At 40.0% G+C, this 19,328-nt stretch overlaps 1 protein-coding gene across 1 annotated transcript in view; it reads left to right on the plus strand.

Annotated features, from left to right (window-relative positions):
- ARAP2 (ArfGAP with RhoGAP domain, ankyrin repeat and PH domain 2) overlaps positions 1 to 19,328 on the plus strand; it is a 406,381-nt gene that overhangs the window by 361,051 nt on the left and 26,002 nt on the right. Inside the window, exon 30 of the mRNA XM_075568062.1 lies at positions 15,690 to 15,725. Coding sequence (XP_075424177.1) covers positions 15,690 to 15,725 — 36 coding nt within the window. The remainder of the gene's footprint in view (positions 1 to 15,689; positions 15,726 to 19,328) is intronic.

Raw genomic sequence — 19,328 nt, forward strand, 5'->3', positions numbered from 1 at the left:
ACTCGTGTACATCCTCACACACCTTTTTGGGGATGGAGTTCGACACTGGATTAGACAGGTTCTTTCTTCCTCAAATGAAGGCTTTCAAGATCAGCTCGCCAGCACAAGGTATCTGATCATCCAGACCAGTTTAAACAGTTTAAACAGAGCAGTCTGCAAGGCTGCTAGGCTTCTTTACATCAATGATAAAAGTGGTACCAATGGGCGCAATGGCACCTCAGGCCTCAACAAATAAACTTGTTAAGATCAAAAATTATCTAGAGTTCCAGCACTCACTGACTTATGGAAAAATGAACAAAGCTGGGTATATGCCAAAAAAGTAGATAATTTAATGGAAGCACAAGATAATATAACAAAACTTGGAGTGATGTAGCACAAGCGGGTAAACAGTGGACCCTACAGACAAGGTGGTGGGGGTGAAAGAACACAGGGAGTGGGATAGACAATAGACAAGGAGAGTGAGTGGGGAGGTAAACAAAAAATGATGGAGGGGAGGGTAATCAGGGGGGCAACATTTCAGGGAAAGACCCCTTCCTCAGGCCCGTTCCCTCAGGTCTGTAAGGACCACAAGGTACTTCCCTTGACCCTAACACCTGAACAACCAGAGCAGCACTCAGTAATCACAAATTAATGCACAATGAAGGCTCAAAAGGGCAAAGCCCAGAGTACACTTTGTTATATTATCTTGTGCTTACATTAAATGATCTACTTTTTTTGGCGCATACCCAGCTTTGTTTATTTTTCCCTAAGTCAGTGAGTGCTGGAACTCTAGTTAATTTTTGACTATTGGTTTCAGGGGAATTTGGGTCCCCCTGGTTCCCTGAGCACCCTGCGCATTACTACTTATACTGATTAAGTGAGTACTGTCTATCATCTTTGTTTTGGTAAACTTGTTAAGATGTTGCAACCAGAACACACTGAATTGTTCCCAGACAATTCATCTGTCGCCTCTCGTCAGAGAGAGGCTGAGATGGTGAGATGATCTCTCAAATTTGAGAAAAGGCAAAGAAATAATGATCATGTGTGAAATTTAGTATTTACAGAAACTAGCAGTAGAGAAAGGAGAGCACAATTTCAAAATGACTGCACCCAAAGAAAAGGGTTAGGAACAGAAGCGACCCTTACCATAAACTATGTGCAAATTTAAACAGTATCTCGAGCAATCTTGCATTTTAGCCATCTCCTAAGAAGAGTTGCAACAAATGTTTTCTAAGACAACGTCTTAACAGTAGCATATCTAAACAAGCATTGTGGAACAAAGAGCTCTCATGCAATGAAAGAGATCTCAAGTTTTCTCTTTTGGACAGAGAAGAATGTGACTCACATCAAGGCAGTACACATTCAAGGGAAATTAAATCTCTTCAGACTTTTTACGTCATCACAAGATCCATTTGGGGAATGGTCTTCAATCAAATAGCAGACAGATGGGGTTTGCCAGATCTCATGACAACAGAGAACAAATAAAGGCCGAATTCCATAAAGGTCTGTTAACTCAGTGTTGATATCTGGATATTACCAAAATCATCAATGTCTATTATTTTCCCAGAGGTTAAAATGTATCCACAAAGCTAATTATACATTATGCAAATACAAGGTACGATGTACATCCCACGAGAGCAAGATTTTTTATTAGAGTACCAAGTGGCTTCTATACCTCCCCAAACATACTTTTATACAATATGTAGAGAGATGCTTGTGCACAAAATTCAACACACCTCAGATACCTAGTGTGAGGATCAGCGCAAAGCCCTGTCCCGTCATGCAACTCACGACGTTTATCTGATGTTTTATATCCGACACCCAGGACAACTGGACAGATCTTCTACCTTGAGTGGAGTTCTCTCACAATAATTGACGGAACGAGTCTACGATGGATTCGCCGTTTTTCATCAATTAAGACTTTCACCCATCAGTCCTTCATCTGACAGGACCCAGATCTGGGGTACCAGCAGTGGATAACAGGCTCCAACAATTACAGAACTCATGGGAGAGGATTCAAGTGAATTTCAAGAAAGCAGTTTCCCTACAGAAGAAACCGGCGGACCAAAACCAACGAGGAACCCCAGCATACAAACCAGGGGATAAGGTGTGGCTTTCTATCAAGAACATTCGACTAAAAGTGCCCAGTGAAACTAGCACCCAGATTCATTGGTCCATTTACTATCTCCAAGAGGATCAATCCAGTGGCCTATCGCTTACAATTACCATCTTCCATGCACATCCCATCCGTTTTTCACACATCCCTCCTGAAACCATGTACTGCACCGACACACTTTATTCGAGCAAATACCCGGTATGTACCTGGCAGATACCTGGAATGCGCCGCTCCTCACCTCTGACAAGCCCCGTTGCATTTGCCTTCCCAGCCTGGGTTCATGCCTGGCTGATGGGCGGCTGATCTGTTAAATGATAATGATTAGGATTTAATAGGCTGCAATGCTTTGCGTGTCTACCAGATGGCATAAATTCATGAATTGTAATGCAGTATATATATATATACTGTGCAGTATTGCAGCCAGCGGGAATAAAATGCTTCAATCCCTGCTTGGAAAATAACTCAATGCACTCGGGCAGAAAACAGTCACAAACCTCAATACACCCGGGTATACCCGAATTCGTGGGACTAGCCAAGCTCGAATAAAGTGTGTCGCCAGTGTATACAGGATCCTCATTCTTCTGCCTCATCCTCACCACCAGAACCACTCCTTATAGACAGACAGCAAGAATTCGAGGTGTAGTCAGTACTGGATTCCATGTTATCCGTGGAAGGCTGCAGTACCTCGTCCATTGGAGGGGCTTTGGCCCGAGGAGCGATCCTGGACCTCTCGGGATCAGTTACACGCTTCTAGGCTTGTCCGGGCATTCCACTCATGGTACCCTCTTAAGCCATTCCTGAGACACCCAGAAGTCGCCCCTGAAGGGGGGGTACTGTGAGGATCAGCACAAGGCCCCGTCCCTGTCACATATCTCGCGATGTCTAATGAGGCGCGCCTGCCACAACCTGCACCCAGGTACTGTGCTGCTGGAATGGCAGACACCGCAGGGACTGTTCTCTGGCTCCGCCCCCGTGACACATCCCACAATGTCACAGGTGATGCACGTCAGCCACACCCACTAGGAGGACTGACACCACGGGGACCGCCTCCAGGTCCCACCTCCATGATGACAGGGGCAGCGCACGCGGATACGTGCAGACGCCGTGCGGACACAGGCACTCAAGGGGTTAACAGGATCATTTATTCCACAGCTGCTATGGGCTCCATCCCTGCCTATCACTAATCATAAACTTTTCTCTTGTGTGCTTACCTCCTTGTGTGCTTACCTCCTTGCTTCCTGTTGCCTTGTGTTTTTGACCATAACTTGCACTCAGACACCCGACTTCTCTGATCCCTGGACAACGGCTACATACTCAACTATTCTCCCCTCTCTACCCCTGGACTCTGGCACCGCATCAACTACTAACCGATCTCTCCTCTCCTTGACCACAGCAAGAACCTAGACCATTCTGATCTCTCCTACCCTGACCCGGCTACCAGACAACCACTCTGCACTCTGGACATGCCTACTCAGTTTTAGGTCGGTGGCTATCAATATCCCCACCTCGGCCTTGCGGTCCCGCCTTGTTTGTGGTGAGCACTCATGACACCTAGGATATATGCTAATTTGGGTACATAATGTATATTCAAACGATCTCTCGCTCTATTTCTTTCTCCTCTTCAGCAAAACCTATATATTGTGTTAGATAGATAGAAGAAAGAAGAAAGAAGAACACAGATGAAGATGGATTACAGATAGAAGACCCGTGGATTGATTTGGATTTTTAGTTTAATGTTTATTATTTTATGGTTTTATATTTTATGGGTTCCTGATCGTGGATTGGTTCATGAGTAAGCTGCGCAACGGGAGTCGGTGGGGGCAAGTAATGGTAAGTGAACTACAGTAAAGAAATGTATTTTATTTAACTTGTTAATTTTTTCAAAAGGTTTTTTAACATGTGTATTTTTTTTTTGTGGTATATCATTTCTTGCCACTGTATGTATGTATGTATATATGTCTAGAGAGATATACACATACAGTACAGTACAGGGTAAGAAATTATGTTGTTTTAAAAGCTGGATTAGATGTGTTTTAAATTATTTTTTGTTTGCTGCTATGCTTTATTGTGAGTTTAAAGTATTTTAAAATTAGATAGATGTATTCCTTGGTATTGTATTGTGTGTTTGAGGAAGGTCAGGGATAGGCTTGGTTTGTAAAGGTTGTATTTTTGTCGGTACTTATATTTTTTCAAAGGCTTAATTGTTCTGCTCTAGGCGTGAATTTGTTAATGGTTTTATTGTTCGGGATCTAGTGTGAATTGTTTAGGGATATAAATAATGATTGCTAATTGATTTTTGTTTACTTGGTTGATTAATTTGCAGAATGTATATGGTGCATAGATATTTAGGCATCATTTATATTGGAATGTAAGTTGTTTAAATGGCTTTTCAGAGGTTTAGTGATGATTTATATTGAGAGATCAGTTATGAATATTAAAGGAAATTGATTTTAATTTAGTGTGTATGTATGGAGAATTGTTTGGTTGTAGGACAGTGCTTTTGATAACCCTTCTACATTTATTTGTACTGTATATTGGTTTATCATGGGTGTGTATATAACGTGTGTATATATATATATATATATATATATATATATATATATATATATATATATATACTGTATATATATCTCTCTCTCTCTCTCTCTCTTTCTCTCTGTCTCTCTGTATATATATACAGTATATATATATAGTTGCATGATGAAGCCAAAGTACAAATTCATGGGTGAGGGTGGGTATCGAGCCTGTGTGGCTTAACCCCTTAATCACCTTTGCGGTTATTATCTGATAAGGTGTTTAAGGGGTTAATTGATATCTGAATGTAATTGCAATGTATTGGCTTTTGATTTTTGTTTACTTGGTTGATTCATTTGCAGAATGTATATGGTGCATAGATTTTATGCATCATATATATTGGAATGTGAGGTTTTTCATTGGTTTGTGATGATATACAGTAGATTGTGAGATCAGTTAGGATTTTTAAAGGAAATTGATTTTAATGTAGTGTCTGTATGGAGAAGTGTTTGGTTGTAGGGCAGTATGCTTTTGATAACCCTTCTACATTTATTTGTACTGTATATTGGTTTATCATGGGTGTGTATATAACGTGTGTATATAATATATATATACTGTATATATCTCTCTCTCTCTCTTTCTCTTTGTCTCTCTGTATATATATACAGTATATATATATATAGTTGCATTATGAAGCCACAGTACAAATTCATGGGTGAGGGTGGGTATCGGGCCTGTGTGGCTTAACCCCTTAATCACCTTTGCGGTTATTATCTGATAAGGTGTTTAAGGGGTTAATTGATATCTGAATGTAATTGCAATGTATTGGCTTTGTATTTGCTATGTATGTTGTGGACAAGACAAGGATTTTGCTGGCAACGGACACTTCGTATTGATGAGGTCAATAGTACTTTATTTATTTGTATATGCTAGTTAATGTTTTTAATAATGGGCAATTAATCTATTATCCATATGTGGATAATAGTTATTTTGCACATTATTGTACTGTAGGTGTTGGGGGGGAGGGTGTATGTATTGAATGTATAGGCCAGGTTTATTTTTTTTACATTCAGGGTTTGATTCCGTGGTTCTGCATGGGGCCTATGGAGACCACCTCCGGGTATTCTCGGGTATCCCAAGGGTATCAGGCTGGTGGTTCCACGGGTGACACATGCGGGGATGATGATGTGTGGTCCCACTTCTGTGGGGGCACCGCGGACCCGTAGTCTGCGGGGATGACGATGTGTGGTCGATGACGATGTGAAGGGGTTAAGTGCACCCGCAACCCCCCCGCAAGTCCTAAACTCACACCAAGGGCCAAATACCCCCCTCACCCATCCCCACTACCCACAATAAAGTGGGCACGGTGGGTTAACCCCTTCATTGCCTTAGCGGCTATCCGCTATGGTAATGAAGCAGCATTTCTGTATTTTTAATAATATTGAGCAGGAGCAGGAGGGGTCCCTGTGCATTAATTTCTGGCTCAGGGAACCCCCTGCTCACTGTACAATATTATTAAAATACAGAAATGCTGCTTCTTTACCATAGCGCATAGCCGCTAAGGTAAAGAACGAGTGTTTATTTATATATGTGTTTTATTTATACTGTACATGTGCAGAGGGTCTCCGGAGCAGAACCGTGTTGGTACAGGTCTGGGGACCCCCTGCTCCCCGAGATACAGGCCCCTTTAGGGGGTGCCGGTATCCCTCTGCTCTGCTTGGTTTACAAGCCGCGATCACGTGATCGGGCCCTTTAAACCAAGCAGAGGGATACCGGCACCTCATAAAGGGGGCTGTATCTCGGGGAGCAGGGGGTCCCCCGACCTGAAACCAACGCGGTTCAGCTCCGGAGACCTCCTGCACATCTACACTATCAATAAAAATGGTTGGGCACATAATTGGTAGTGCAGGCCTGCGGGTAACACCCGAGGGCCCCCGCCGGCCTATAGTATCATTGATGTGCATGTTAGGGGTTGTTGGGATATTATATATATATATATATATATATATATATATATATATATATATATATTTATATATATATATATATATATATATATATACATATATTTATTTATTTATATAGAGATATTTATTTATTTATTTAGATTTATTTATTTATTTAGTGTGGGGCTGCTGTGTGTGATTATTTTTTGTAGCGGGGGTGGGTGAAGGGGTATTAGCCCCAACGGGGGTTGTTTAGGGCTTGCGGGTGAGTAGCGGGAGGCCTTAACCCCTTCATGACCGTAGCGGTATTAACTGCTACGGTCGTGAAGGGGTTAAGTGCACCCGCAACCCCCCCCGCAAGCCCTACAAAAACAACAAGGGCCAAATACCCCATTCACCCACCCCCGCTACCCACTATACACCTGGCACGGTGGCTTAACCCCTTCATTGCCTTAGCGGTTTGCCACTAAGGCAATGAAGTGGGCTGTACATGCATTTTTCCTGCCTCGGATGCATGCCGGGGGCCTCCGGTGCTGGTATCAGCTCCGGAGACCCCCGGCATCAATCACAAACAGGAAAAAGGCCTGATTTTTTCTAAGTGTCGCCCTTGCCGATGCTTCTCCTCCACCAAGTTGCCAACTTTAGTTGGCGGGCTGGATTCCCGATAAACTCTCCATTCTGGAGTGCCGATCAGCACCGAAGAGCTGATCGGGGCTACCTGAATTCAGCCGGGTTAAAAAAGTGCCGATAAGTGGCTTATCGGCAGCCGGATGCCGATAATTTTTTATCGGGAAGAAAAGTTGCCGATAATTCCCACTTATCGGCGCTTACTGAATCGGGAGGGCAAAAAAATCCGAAAAAAGCCTTATCGGCGCTTACTGCATAGAGCCCCTAGTCAGGATGTCGGTAGACAATCCTTAGAAACTCCTTTTTATCTCAGATTTCATTACACATTCCAATATACACCTACTGGCTTTCATGGCATAGAGATTGAAAGGCCACATTTAAAGAAAACATTTTTTTTATTAAATCAGATCATTAACGCAGAAATAATGCTTTCCAACTTTTCTTTTTTTTTTTTTTTAATTATTTTTAAATGTAAAGCATGTGACAATGTATACATCTACATTCTTACCTAAGCTGGCAATCGTTTGGTGTTCCTGTTATAAATCTGTAAAAAGCCTGATTGTGTGCCTAAACAATGGCCACTTCAGTGTAACATAGCAGCTACAATGCTACGGTAACATTATCTATTGTTACAGTTTACAGATCAAAGTGCTGAGAACATTTGCAACAAATTATCCTAAACAGGAAAGTTTTTCAAAGATCTGCACTGCTAGGGAGGTGGGTTTAAACCTGCTATAAAAATCAAGGGATGCTTTAAAACTCATTAAAAATGGCATTAAGAGTTGTGAAACTTCTCTTTTACCTCTGTTATTGAGAGAATAACTGCAGTGAGCCTGTCCATACAGCAAAATGAAAAAAAAAACCTTCCTTACTTTAAAAAGTGTGGAGGGGTGAGCTCTTCTTGATAAAATATTTAAAAAAATGCATCACATTATGTTTTCTTAAAATCCCTCATTTATTAAGCCCTTGTCGAGAAATAAATAAATTTAAAAGATATCCTTTTTTTTTTTTTTTCTGACTTGCAATTAACATTGGCCGGGAAGTCATTCTTGAGAAATCACATTGTAGGAATTTATTTATGTATTAATATTTATGTTTGGGGTTTCTTATCCTAATTAATTACACATGGAAAGTCTAATTACTGTATACTGTAAAATGCAACATCATTGATAAAAGAAAACAGTAACATGGAATACTGTAAAAGCAAAAAACATCTCATAGTGACATTTTAGTACAGGCTGTGGCATGTGCAGTAATTGAATCGATCACATACTGTACAGTACTGTACAGTACTAAAGTGCATACTGAGTGTGTTGTCAAAAAAATGAGCGTGGCAAAGTTTTAAAAGCGTAAAGCTAGTAATAAAGATGGACTGTATAAAAGTAAAAAGGCAACATTTAAACAAATTAAATTAGAGTTCCATCGAACTTCATCCTTAACTTTTGCTGCTCGATTTCAAAGTTTATTTTCTGAAAAAAAATTATGTTATTATTTCTGGTACTGCTCATGCATCAACTTGCGCTATATTGTGCATGTCTACAAGCATACTGTACTCTTATGTCATTGGAAATTAAAGCCAAAACTGTATGGTGTAACACAGTACATTATATTTACCTTCATTATAAACTTTGCCAACCGGGTGGAGATGAGCCAATGTGCGTAGAAACTGGGGTCACTCATGTCATCTGCATTATAGTTGACAGGTGACTGCTGGTAGTTATACGGGGCCAGGTTGCAATGATTGTAATTGGGCGTGGCCAGGTAGCAATGATTGTAATCAGGCGGGTTCACTAGGTTTTCGTGATGGTCGGCCAGCTATTGCAATCGTATTGGCAAGCCGTGGTGTATTTTGCATAGAAGCTGGGATCACTCATGTCATCTGCATTATAGTTGACAGTTGACTGCTGAAGCTGGTAGTTACAGGGGGCCAGGTAGCAATCCTTGTTGACAGGTGGGGTCAGGTAGCAAGGATTGTAATCAGGCGGGTTCACTAGGTTTTCAGTGATGTCAGTGACGATTGGCCCATTATTGCAATCATATTGGCAAGACGGGGTTGGTAAATTGCAGGGACAGGAAATAGGAATCTTAAATGGATTAAACCCGACCTTTCTCCTTTTGAAGTTGCCATCAGCAAACATACCGGCAAAACCTAGGAGCACAGACCAATAACCCCTGCTATCTGCATCAGGAGGGGCAGTGCAAAAAAACCCAATCCTCATTAGTTAAAGTTTGCCTTATCGAATGCTTCCACCCATGATGGTTAGGTGAAAATTTGAAACAATCATAGTTCTCAATGATATGATTATATATCTCTGCTAAAGTCGCCTTCTTATCTGTTCCAGCATTAATTGCAGAAAATATAAGATATTGGTTTTGAATAAAGACTTGGCATGATGTTGAGTGTACAGGTTTGGTCTATTTAGCAATTGTGCGGGAATAGCAATTGAGAATAATGTACCCAACATTGTGTTTAGATACTGAATTATGAACATGCCTAAATATGACAGCATCTTCAGTGACCAAGGTTATTTTACAATGGACAATGCAGTGTACGTGTGCAGCGCACAGCCAAGGAATATAGAAGATGGTCTGGCAAAAAATCTTTTATTGATTAGGAGATCATAAAAATAGAGGGTGGTGAAACCTTCTACGCGTCTCGTGCAATGGATAGCACTTTATCAAGAAGTGTCGTAAAACATGGTACACATACCTTATATACAGGAATATCCGCCGATTTGACGCCAAAATCAGTACCACGTCATAATTGGGTCCCCAATCCCCGGTAGACGCGCTGCGTAAGCGCTATGCCAGCGAGTATTCTGCCGAGTCCCCCCGTGTGACGCAAGCCTACACGCCCCCTCTAGATGACACGCACCCAGTGGGGAAGCGAGCGGCGAACTCTCACGAGATGCGGCTCAAGTGAATCTCGCCTGCTCGCGCATGCGCAGACGCATCACCTCATTGCCATAACAATGCACAATCTCGCGAGGAGTGGCTAAAATGCGTCCACCTCGCTCAGAATGCGCTGTATAGCGCTTAAACATACTAGTAGTATTATGTACCCATAAAGAATTAAAATATGCATCCAACTGCCTCAGATTGGCCATAAATGGGTTCTTCTCATGTGAAACACAGACAAGAACACACACATACTGACCAACACTAGAGGAGGGGATAACATAATGGTTGTGTACATATATAAAACGGGGACCAATGACTGATGGTGGCCCAAATCAGACAGACAATACTATACAAAACCAAACATACAGTGATGTAAACTTAAACCAACCTACACAATAAACCTATACATTAATCTATAGAGAAAAGAATATTAATTATATATATCTATCACTATACCTATATTAAAAATCTATGTACAACCCTCCAATGATGCAGAGGATATTATTTCTTCAATATAATCACAAACACAGAAATTAATTAATTAATTAACTATGGGAATTTCCTACTTCTCTAGTAATGAATAATTTTGATTGCTTATATACATTTCTTGATCGTGTGTTAGATATGACTATTAAATTGTCAGTTTAAACATTCCATCACAACCTTAATCTAAAAAATCTAGGATCGTTAAGGATACATTGTTCTTACTAAACAGAGCAAGGAATTGACGAAAATCTACTTAGATAGATCAAAAGATGTCAATGAGCATGGATTTCCCACAGCCCCCTATCTGAAAGAATTATTGGATCTTATTGACTTAGGGTCAGCTACCCAGGTTCTTAATAAGAAATAAATTGAATTTTTGGTTAATCCTCACCCAGTTATTCCCATTTTCCACCATCTCCCAAAGATCCATAAGACATTGGTCGACCCTCCTGGTCGACCAATTGTCTCCAGTATTGGATCTTTGGGAGATGGGTTATCTCGTTATGTTAATTCCTATTTACAGCCTTTTGTTAGAGCACTGCCATCCTTTATTCTGGATTCAGGGGATCTATTACTTCAATTGGAGGGCATCACATGGAAACAAGATTTCCTATGGGTGACCATGGATGTGGTCTCCCTGTATTCAATCATAGAGCATGATCTGGGGTTAACGGCTGTCCGCCATTTTATTGAATGTCCAGGGAGCTCAATTCTAATGACTACGTTTATCACAGAATCCATTCTTTTTCTTCTCACGCACAATTATTTTCTTTTTGAGCACCGCTTTTACTTACAACAGCGGGGAACGGCAATGGGGACAAGTTTTGCCCCCTCCTATGCCAATCTCTTTATGGGGTGGTGGGAACATACTTTTATTTATAATAGCACCAATAAATTTAGACACAATATTGTTTTTATAAACGTTTTATTGATGATTTACTTATTATTTGGCACGGGAGCACTGACACACTAAAGTTATTTTTTGATTATGTTAATGACAACACTTTAAATATTAAATTCACCTCAAATTTCAATGCACACCACATTAGCTTCTTGGACATTTTATTATTCATTGATATGAACCAAAATATACAAACTGATATTTTCAGAAAAAGTAATTCAAGAAATTCCATTCTTAGGGCGGACAGTTGTCACCCCAGATCAGTGATTACTGGCATTCCAAAGAGTCAGTACCTCAGACTGAGAAGGAACTGCTCCACTCACAGTGGGTTCCTGACTCAGTCTGAGGCTCTTACCAATCGTTTCATCCAAAGAGGCTACGACAGGGAGACCCTCCAATCCATAGTAGAAGAAGTAGCCAAAAAGGAAAGGAAGACATTGCTTCCCATCAAAGGATCTAGAGTGAAGGATGGCAACCAAAAAAGAGATAGGAAAGAGATGGGTAATACATCTCCCTTATTTATTTCTCAATTTAGTATGGCCAGTGGCCAGGTAAATAGAATTATTAATAAACATTGGGGCCTACTACGTATGGACCCCATACTTAACGAATACACCAAAAAGGGACCAAAGATCGTTTATAGGAAAGCGAAAACCATAGCCAACTATGTATCCCCAAGTGTAATTTCTACCCCTATGAGTGATCCAAATACCTTTTCCACCAAGGGATCCTTTAGATGTAACAATTGTAACATGTGTAATTTCATGAAACCTTCCAGATGTGTCTTTTCCCATAGCCCACAGAGACGTTTTAACATCAATAGTTTTATCAACTGCAATACGTCCTTTGTAATATATGTTATCAATTGCGGCTGTGGGAAAAGATACGTTGGAAGGACTACAAGGGCCCTCAAGATCAGGATGCAGGAGCACTGCAGACTGATTAGGAAAGGAGACTTGATGCATCCAGTTGCTAAACATTTTTCTGAATGTGCTAAGGGGGGCATTAAAAACTTTTCTTTTATGGGTATAGAAAGACTTATGCTTAAGGAAAGAGGTGGAGATCAGGTCAAGAGGTTAGATTGTAGGGAATCTTACTGGATATTTATGCTTCAAACGAGATTCCCAGATGGTATGAATATTGAATGGAACATCAATCACTTCCTGACCTGATCATCCATCCTTACAGATTGACCCTTGCTGTTGATTATTTATGTATTTATATGTTTGCAGTTTCAGATATAAATATTATTGTTAGTTTAATTATGTGAATTTACATTTATCACTAGGAACTAGCTAGTGATTTATATTCCACCGAAATCCATGCTCATTGACATCTTTTGATCTATCTAAGTAGATTTTCGTCAATTCCTTGCTCTGTTTAGTAAGAACAATGTATCCTTAACGATCCTAGATTTTTTAGATTAAGGTTGTGATGGAATGTTTAAACTGACAATTTAATAGTCATATCTAACACACGATCAAGAAATGTATATAAGCAATCAAAATTATTCATTACTAGAGAAGTAGGAAATTCCCATAGTTAATTAATTAATTAATTTCTGTGTTTGTGATTATATTGAAGAAATAATATCCTCTGCATCATTGGAGGGTTGTACATAGATTTTTAATATAGGTATAGTGATAGATATATATAATTAATATTCTTTTCTCTATAGATTAATGTATAGGTTTATTGTGTAGGTTGGTTTAAGTTTACATCACTGTATGTTTGGTTTTGTATAGTATTGTCTGTCTGATTTGGGCCACCATCAGTCATTGGTCCCCGTTTTATATATGTACACAACCATTATGTTATCCCCTCCTCTAGTGTTGGTCAGTATGTGGGTGTTCTTGTCTGTGTTTCACATGAGAAGAACCCATATATGGCCAATCTGAGGCAGTTGGATGCATATTTTAATTCTTTATGGGTACATAATACTACTAGTATGTTTAAGCGCTATACAGTGCATTCTGAGCGAGGTGGACGCATTTTAGCCACTCCTCGCGAGATTGTGCATTGTTATGGCAATGAGGTGATGCGTCTGCGCATGCGCGAGCAGGCGAGATTCACTTGAGCCGCATCTCGTGAGAGTTCGCCGCTCGCTTCCCCACTGGGTGCGTGTCATCTAGAGGGGGCGTGTAGGCTTGCGTCACACGGGGGGACTCGGCAGAATACTCGCTGGCATAGCGCTTGCGCAGCGCGTCTACCGGGGATTGGGGACCCAATTATGACGTGGTACTGATTTTGGCGCCAAATCGGCGGATATTCCTGTATATAAGGTATGTGTACCATGTTTTACGACACTTCTTGATAAAGTGCTATCCATTGCACGAAACGCGTAGAAGGTTTCACCACCCTCTATTTTTATGATCTCCTAATCAATAAAAGATTTTTTGCCAGACCAGCTTCTATATTCCTTGGCTGTGCGCTGCACACGTACACTGCATTGGACTTTCCCTTACGGACACAGCAGCACGCCTAAGGAGAGAGGGACTGGAGGAAGCATCAAGTGTGAGTACGTTTACCTGGGGCCATCCCAATGAGGTTAGGGGGGGTGTTTTCCTACATTTCCCCCCTGCCTTCAGGGTAATTGGAGCCTCTATATAGGTTTAGTACCATTACAATACAATTCCCAGTACCATCTCTCTCCCATTACTATCCATGTCAGGTCCGTGTACTTGAGCACCATTCTTATCACTGTATTTTACAATGGACCACTGTGGTGGACTCTCTTCTTATCTGTTTTTTAAACACCTGCAAATTGACACATGCAGTACAGTAACTGTGCTACAATATGCTCTGGATAGTGCGAAGAAGATTCATTTTGTGACCTGGCGGATACGCGAAGAACTTCACCCAAACAAATCAGATTCCAGGTAATTCAAAGAAATCAACAACGCTAAACACAGATGTGATTTGTGTGATTGGCCGCGTTAATGCCAGCGTTCGCCGAGAATAATGAGTGAATCACGTGTGGAATACAGCAGACATTTTACGAAAACGGCACAGATAAATGTTCGAATAACGTTCGCTTATTTATTTTTAAAAGCCATTTCTTCTGCCACAAGAAGTGTAGCAATTCAAGCTTTTTGTACAAAGTTAAATATTTCATAGTCCACAAATATGAGGTGGCTATGCATCCAGCATGCATCCAGTTTCCTAGTTTCCTCCACAAGTGGTCTCAACCTACCATATAAAACAAGGGATTTATATAGTGAGATACAGATTGCGTAATAGGTTTTTTTTGTTGAGAGGTTATGTTTCCTCTGTAGAGTATCTTCTATCACAAAATGTATTAAACATTGTATCAAAGAAGCCCATAAAGCTTTCAATTGGATTGGCCACTGAATATTAATGCACATTCTATAAGACCAATGGCAACTTCCTTGGCCTGGATAGCACAGGCGGTTCCATTTGTTTGTATTGTGCTATTTTGAATACTGTGTTGTAAATCCTGTTAGTGAAATTGCATGACAATGTGCTCAAGTTTAGAATAATGGGTGCTACATCTGAATGCAAGGCAGTCACATGGTCGTCTCATTATACATTCTTCTGGTACTACTATATGAACTGGATGTTTTAGCCTCCAATGAGGCTAAATTTGGAAGGAAAGTACTATAAGCAATTGTTTTAGATGTCTGACACCCTAGTTAAAGAGACTGCTTTGGGACATACCCTTTGCTGTCATGGGGGATGATGCAGATGTAGAACATTTCCTTACAGTTTATTTCTCTGGATCCCTCTACAGCAGTGCACAAACCTGTCCAAATAGAGTTTTTTGAAACCTACAGAATGCAGCTTGGATAGACAAATACTAGAAAGGAGGAGCCTTTTAACAAACTATAAGTTGGTCCTATGCCAGATATGGGGTGCTAAAAAGTTATTGGTGTGCACTGTCATGTAGGGACCCAGAGAAAGAAATATAATGGTAACTATGTTTTTGCCTTTTTTGGATTTTTACTTTGATTGTCTGCAAATTAAATGTAATTAAATCAATTGATTTTTTTTAACAAGGTATAAATACATTTCTGAGTGTATTTTAGTGGATTTGTATTCATTTTGATGTCATTTTATTCAATGAAAACCCAATGAATATTTGTATATGTTTAATCCAGTGTGTTATTCAATTACAGTATAGCATGATCAGTAATTTTGTTATACTGTATGCTTTGTGCATTCATCCATTACAGCTTGATTTTGACATTTGTTTTTACAGATGGGGCATAACAGCTTACTCTGAAAAATACCAATGGTAAGTTCAATCCACCTGAATTTTAGGATCTTAAAATATAGACTGTGTAACATTACTATTTTTTATTTATTACAGTTCAAGATAAAAGTTTTGACAAAGTGGTATCTTAAATTATACCAACAATTTAAGGAGAAAACTGGTGCTTCAGAGATGAATTGTGTCCATATGATGACATAAAAACTCCTCAATAGGACTCCAGTTAGATTCTTGAAAATAACAGCATCCCATAGCCAGGGAGTGGGGAACTAGTACCTAGTGCCGCCAATGGCATAAACACAAAAGATAACAGTACAATATTTGTCCCCAGACTGAATAATATGTCATAAATATGGAAAAAGGGCTGAAATAACTCACTCAGTGTGTATCCATGTATCGTGTCCATCAAAGGAGTCCATAGGGAAGATCAGATGGAGTGCAGAATCTGCCAGAGAGGTTAAACAGGCAAAAATAGAAATAGGGCAGAGCACTGCCATAAATAAATCTGGAGAAGCCTCACATTAAAAAAATAAGAAGCTTTATTGGATCATTAAAGATGCCTAATACAAAAAAACACACCTACAGTACATGTTTCGGGCCATGCGCCCTTTATCAAGGTTTATAGACAATGGTTAAAAAACGGCATTAAAGTACCTTCATCATTCGCGTCAATGAATGACGTCACACATCGCCATCCAATGAGCCTCACACTCCTCCATAGTTAGAACCAGCGCCGGCTCCCATTGGTTGCTGATAATTTGAACAAGAGCAACTTTATTAACTAAAACAGAATATAAAATCATAACCAAATGATCGGCGAAAGCGTGGTGTCATGCGCATACTACCACTCATGCACTCCATAAGGGGGCGCGAGTACTAGTATAACCCTAGGGCAACCATTGAAAAGGTAAAAACTTTAATTAACATAAAATATGTATAAATAACAATGCTTGCCCAATATAAGCAGAACAAAATGCCGGGGAAAACATTAAAACCAATTATAAAAGTAAAACACAGTAATAGAAGCAAAAAAGAGAAGAAAAAAAAACAGAGGGAACTTATATGTATATATGTGCACAAATGAATAATAACATTAACTAAATTCACTAACCATTAATATTAAGAAGAAAAAGAAAAATACAATTTTTAACCAAAATAACTGTATTTAAGTAAAAAAAATTAGATGACAAAACTTTATTAATAATGTCCCTCTAATATAGTAATATACTGTGTATACACAAATAGTATCAGGAGAATCAATGCATACAGTAATTGACAAACCATATTTTTATAGAGAGATTTTCAGACTGTATAACATAATATCCATTCCTTGAAAATCTGTAAATAATTATATTTGGACAAAGAGAGGTTAAAAAAAATATATATATATATATATATATATATATAAAACAAAAAAATTGGAGTAGCGCCTTAGGAAGCTTGATAAGGAAAAATCAGCTGTGTAAATCAGATAGAGTTAACAAGGCTATTGACCAAAGAATCCCCAAAAGGGCGAATTTGTGATAAAAACAACTGAAATCTATAGCAAAAAATAAAAAATATGAAACATAAAAAATAAAATAAAAACCAGATGTCAGTTGAAATTTCAAAAAAATGTACTTAGTCCACTGGAGTTTTGCTGCCCGTATATAAGGATCACCAAATCCCAAGGATATCTACAGAAAACAAGAAGAAAAAACAGGCGCACTCCTAGTGTGATAAAGTATAAAACAGTATTTATGGGATTGTAAAATATAAAAAGTGCACTCACAAACAGAGTAAAAATAATAGCATTTATGAGATATACTCGAACGCCTTGAAGCTGTGAAGGGAATGTATCAGCCTGTCCCGTTGGTGTTACCTCTGGTGTATCCATTGGTTCAGCAAGGTGCACTGGAGCCACCACAGCCAGATGATGTAATAATCAGCAACATGGTCAGAGACTCCCTCCAGATACACCTCCCACAGCTCTCACTGCTCACCAGCAGGCAACTGCAAAACTGGAAGTGACAGCAGTCCCAAGCAAAATAGCAACAGCTCCAAGGTACTCTCTCCATTCATGCAGTAATGTCAGCCACAAACTCGCCTCTTTGGGAAACGCCCTATGCGTTTCGTCACTAAGGACTTCATCAGGGGTACTTTTATATGGGATTTTTTATATTTTACAATCCCATAAATACTGTTTTATACTTTATCACACTAGGAGTGCGTCTGTTTTTTATTCTTGTTTTCTGCATATATATATATATATATATATATATATATATATATATATATAAAACAAAAAAGAGAAGAATAAGCGCCCAATCTTCGTGTGATAACGTACATAAAATTTAATAAAACATGGACAAGACGATTAAAAACTCACAAAAATCCAAAGGTAACAGGCATTGTATGAGTACAACTCATGCTCCAAGGCTGCTATGAACCGCCACTGCTCCGCTGGTAATGCTCCAGAATGACGTCACACCTCTTTCCTGTTGGCGGTGTTACACACTAAGGTGTCCTCCGGCAAATCTCTGCCTAATACACAAGTTCCTTTTGGATGTGTCTACTTCAGCAATCAGGAACGGAACGCAACCTTGATTCTCTAGCAAGTGTTGTGATAGCACACAGTCCTTTGCAATAATACCATTCCTGGATTTCATGATCTGCCTGGTAAGGAGCCTTTCATTTTATATATATATATATATATATAAAATGAAAGGCTCCTTACCAGGCAGACCATGAAATCCAGGAAATCCAAGGAACACAAAGTAAGGAATAGGCAGCACACTTGGTAATGACAAAAATTGTATTCAAAAGCAGGAACAGTCACCGACGTTTCGGTCCTAAACACAGGACCTTTATCAAGGGAGTGCTCACGACGCAGTGACTCCCACCACCTAAAAATACCCACCACCACCTATAATTAATGATCAATTAACTAACACCAAAACTATACACACCTGTGTAGCTGCAGCCATCTCCGTCGAATGAGGAGATGACATTACTGCTATGCGTCTCTCTCCCGCGCTGTCAACAGTCAGGAGCGTCTGTAGTAACTAAGGCAACCCACTACTAGAAAAAAATCCCTCTATTGCGCATGCGTGGCGCTCATGCCCTGACTGCTAAGCAATAATGGACATAGTGAGGGGAGGAGGGTTTGCCGAAGTGTCCGTGAGAGCTGCGCAAAAGCGCATGGAGTGAGAGGCAGCTGTGACAGGCAGCATAAGAGTCATGTCACTGATCAGTACACCAAGGGTGAAATGTGAATAAAGTAAAATCACCAAAGCTGGGTAGGGGGAAAGGGGGAATAGACAGGAGAAAGGGGAGGGGGGAAAGAGGGCGGGAGGGGTAAAGGAATAGAAAGAGCAAGAGGAGGGGGAGGGGGAAAGGGAGGAAAAAAGGGGGGAAGGGGGATGGGAAGGGAGAAGAGGACACATGAGGGGAGGGAGGTGGAAAATGGGGATGAAAGATATAATCACAAGGGTAAACTGCTAAACTCAGGAGAAAACTGAAAGCAGATAAGGACAATGGTTAAAATCTAGGATGAAAGACTGAAGTGCAACACAGTAATCACACATGGGGGACAATGAAATCAAAGTGAACACTTAAATGAAACACCCGAGTCTGAAGTCCTCATTG

The sequence above is a fragment of the Ascaphus truei genome, chromosome 1, assembly GCF_040206685.1.
Source record: "Ascaphus truei isolate aAscTru1 chromosome 1, aAscTru1.hap1, whole genome shotgun sequence".
In the NCBI taxonomy this organism is placed as follows: Eukaryota; Metazoa; Chordata; class Amphibia; order Anura; family Ascaphidae; genus Ascaphus; species Ascaphus truei.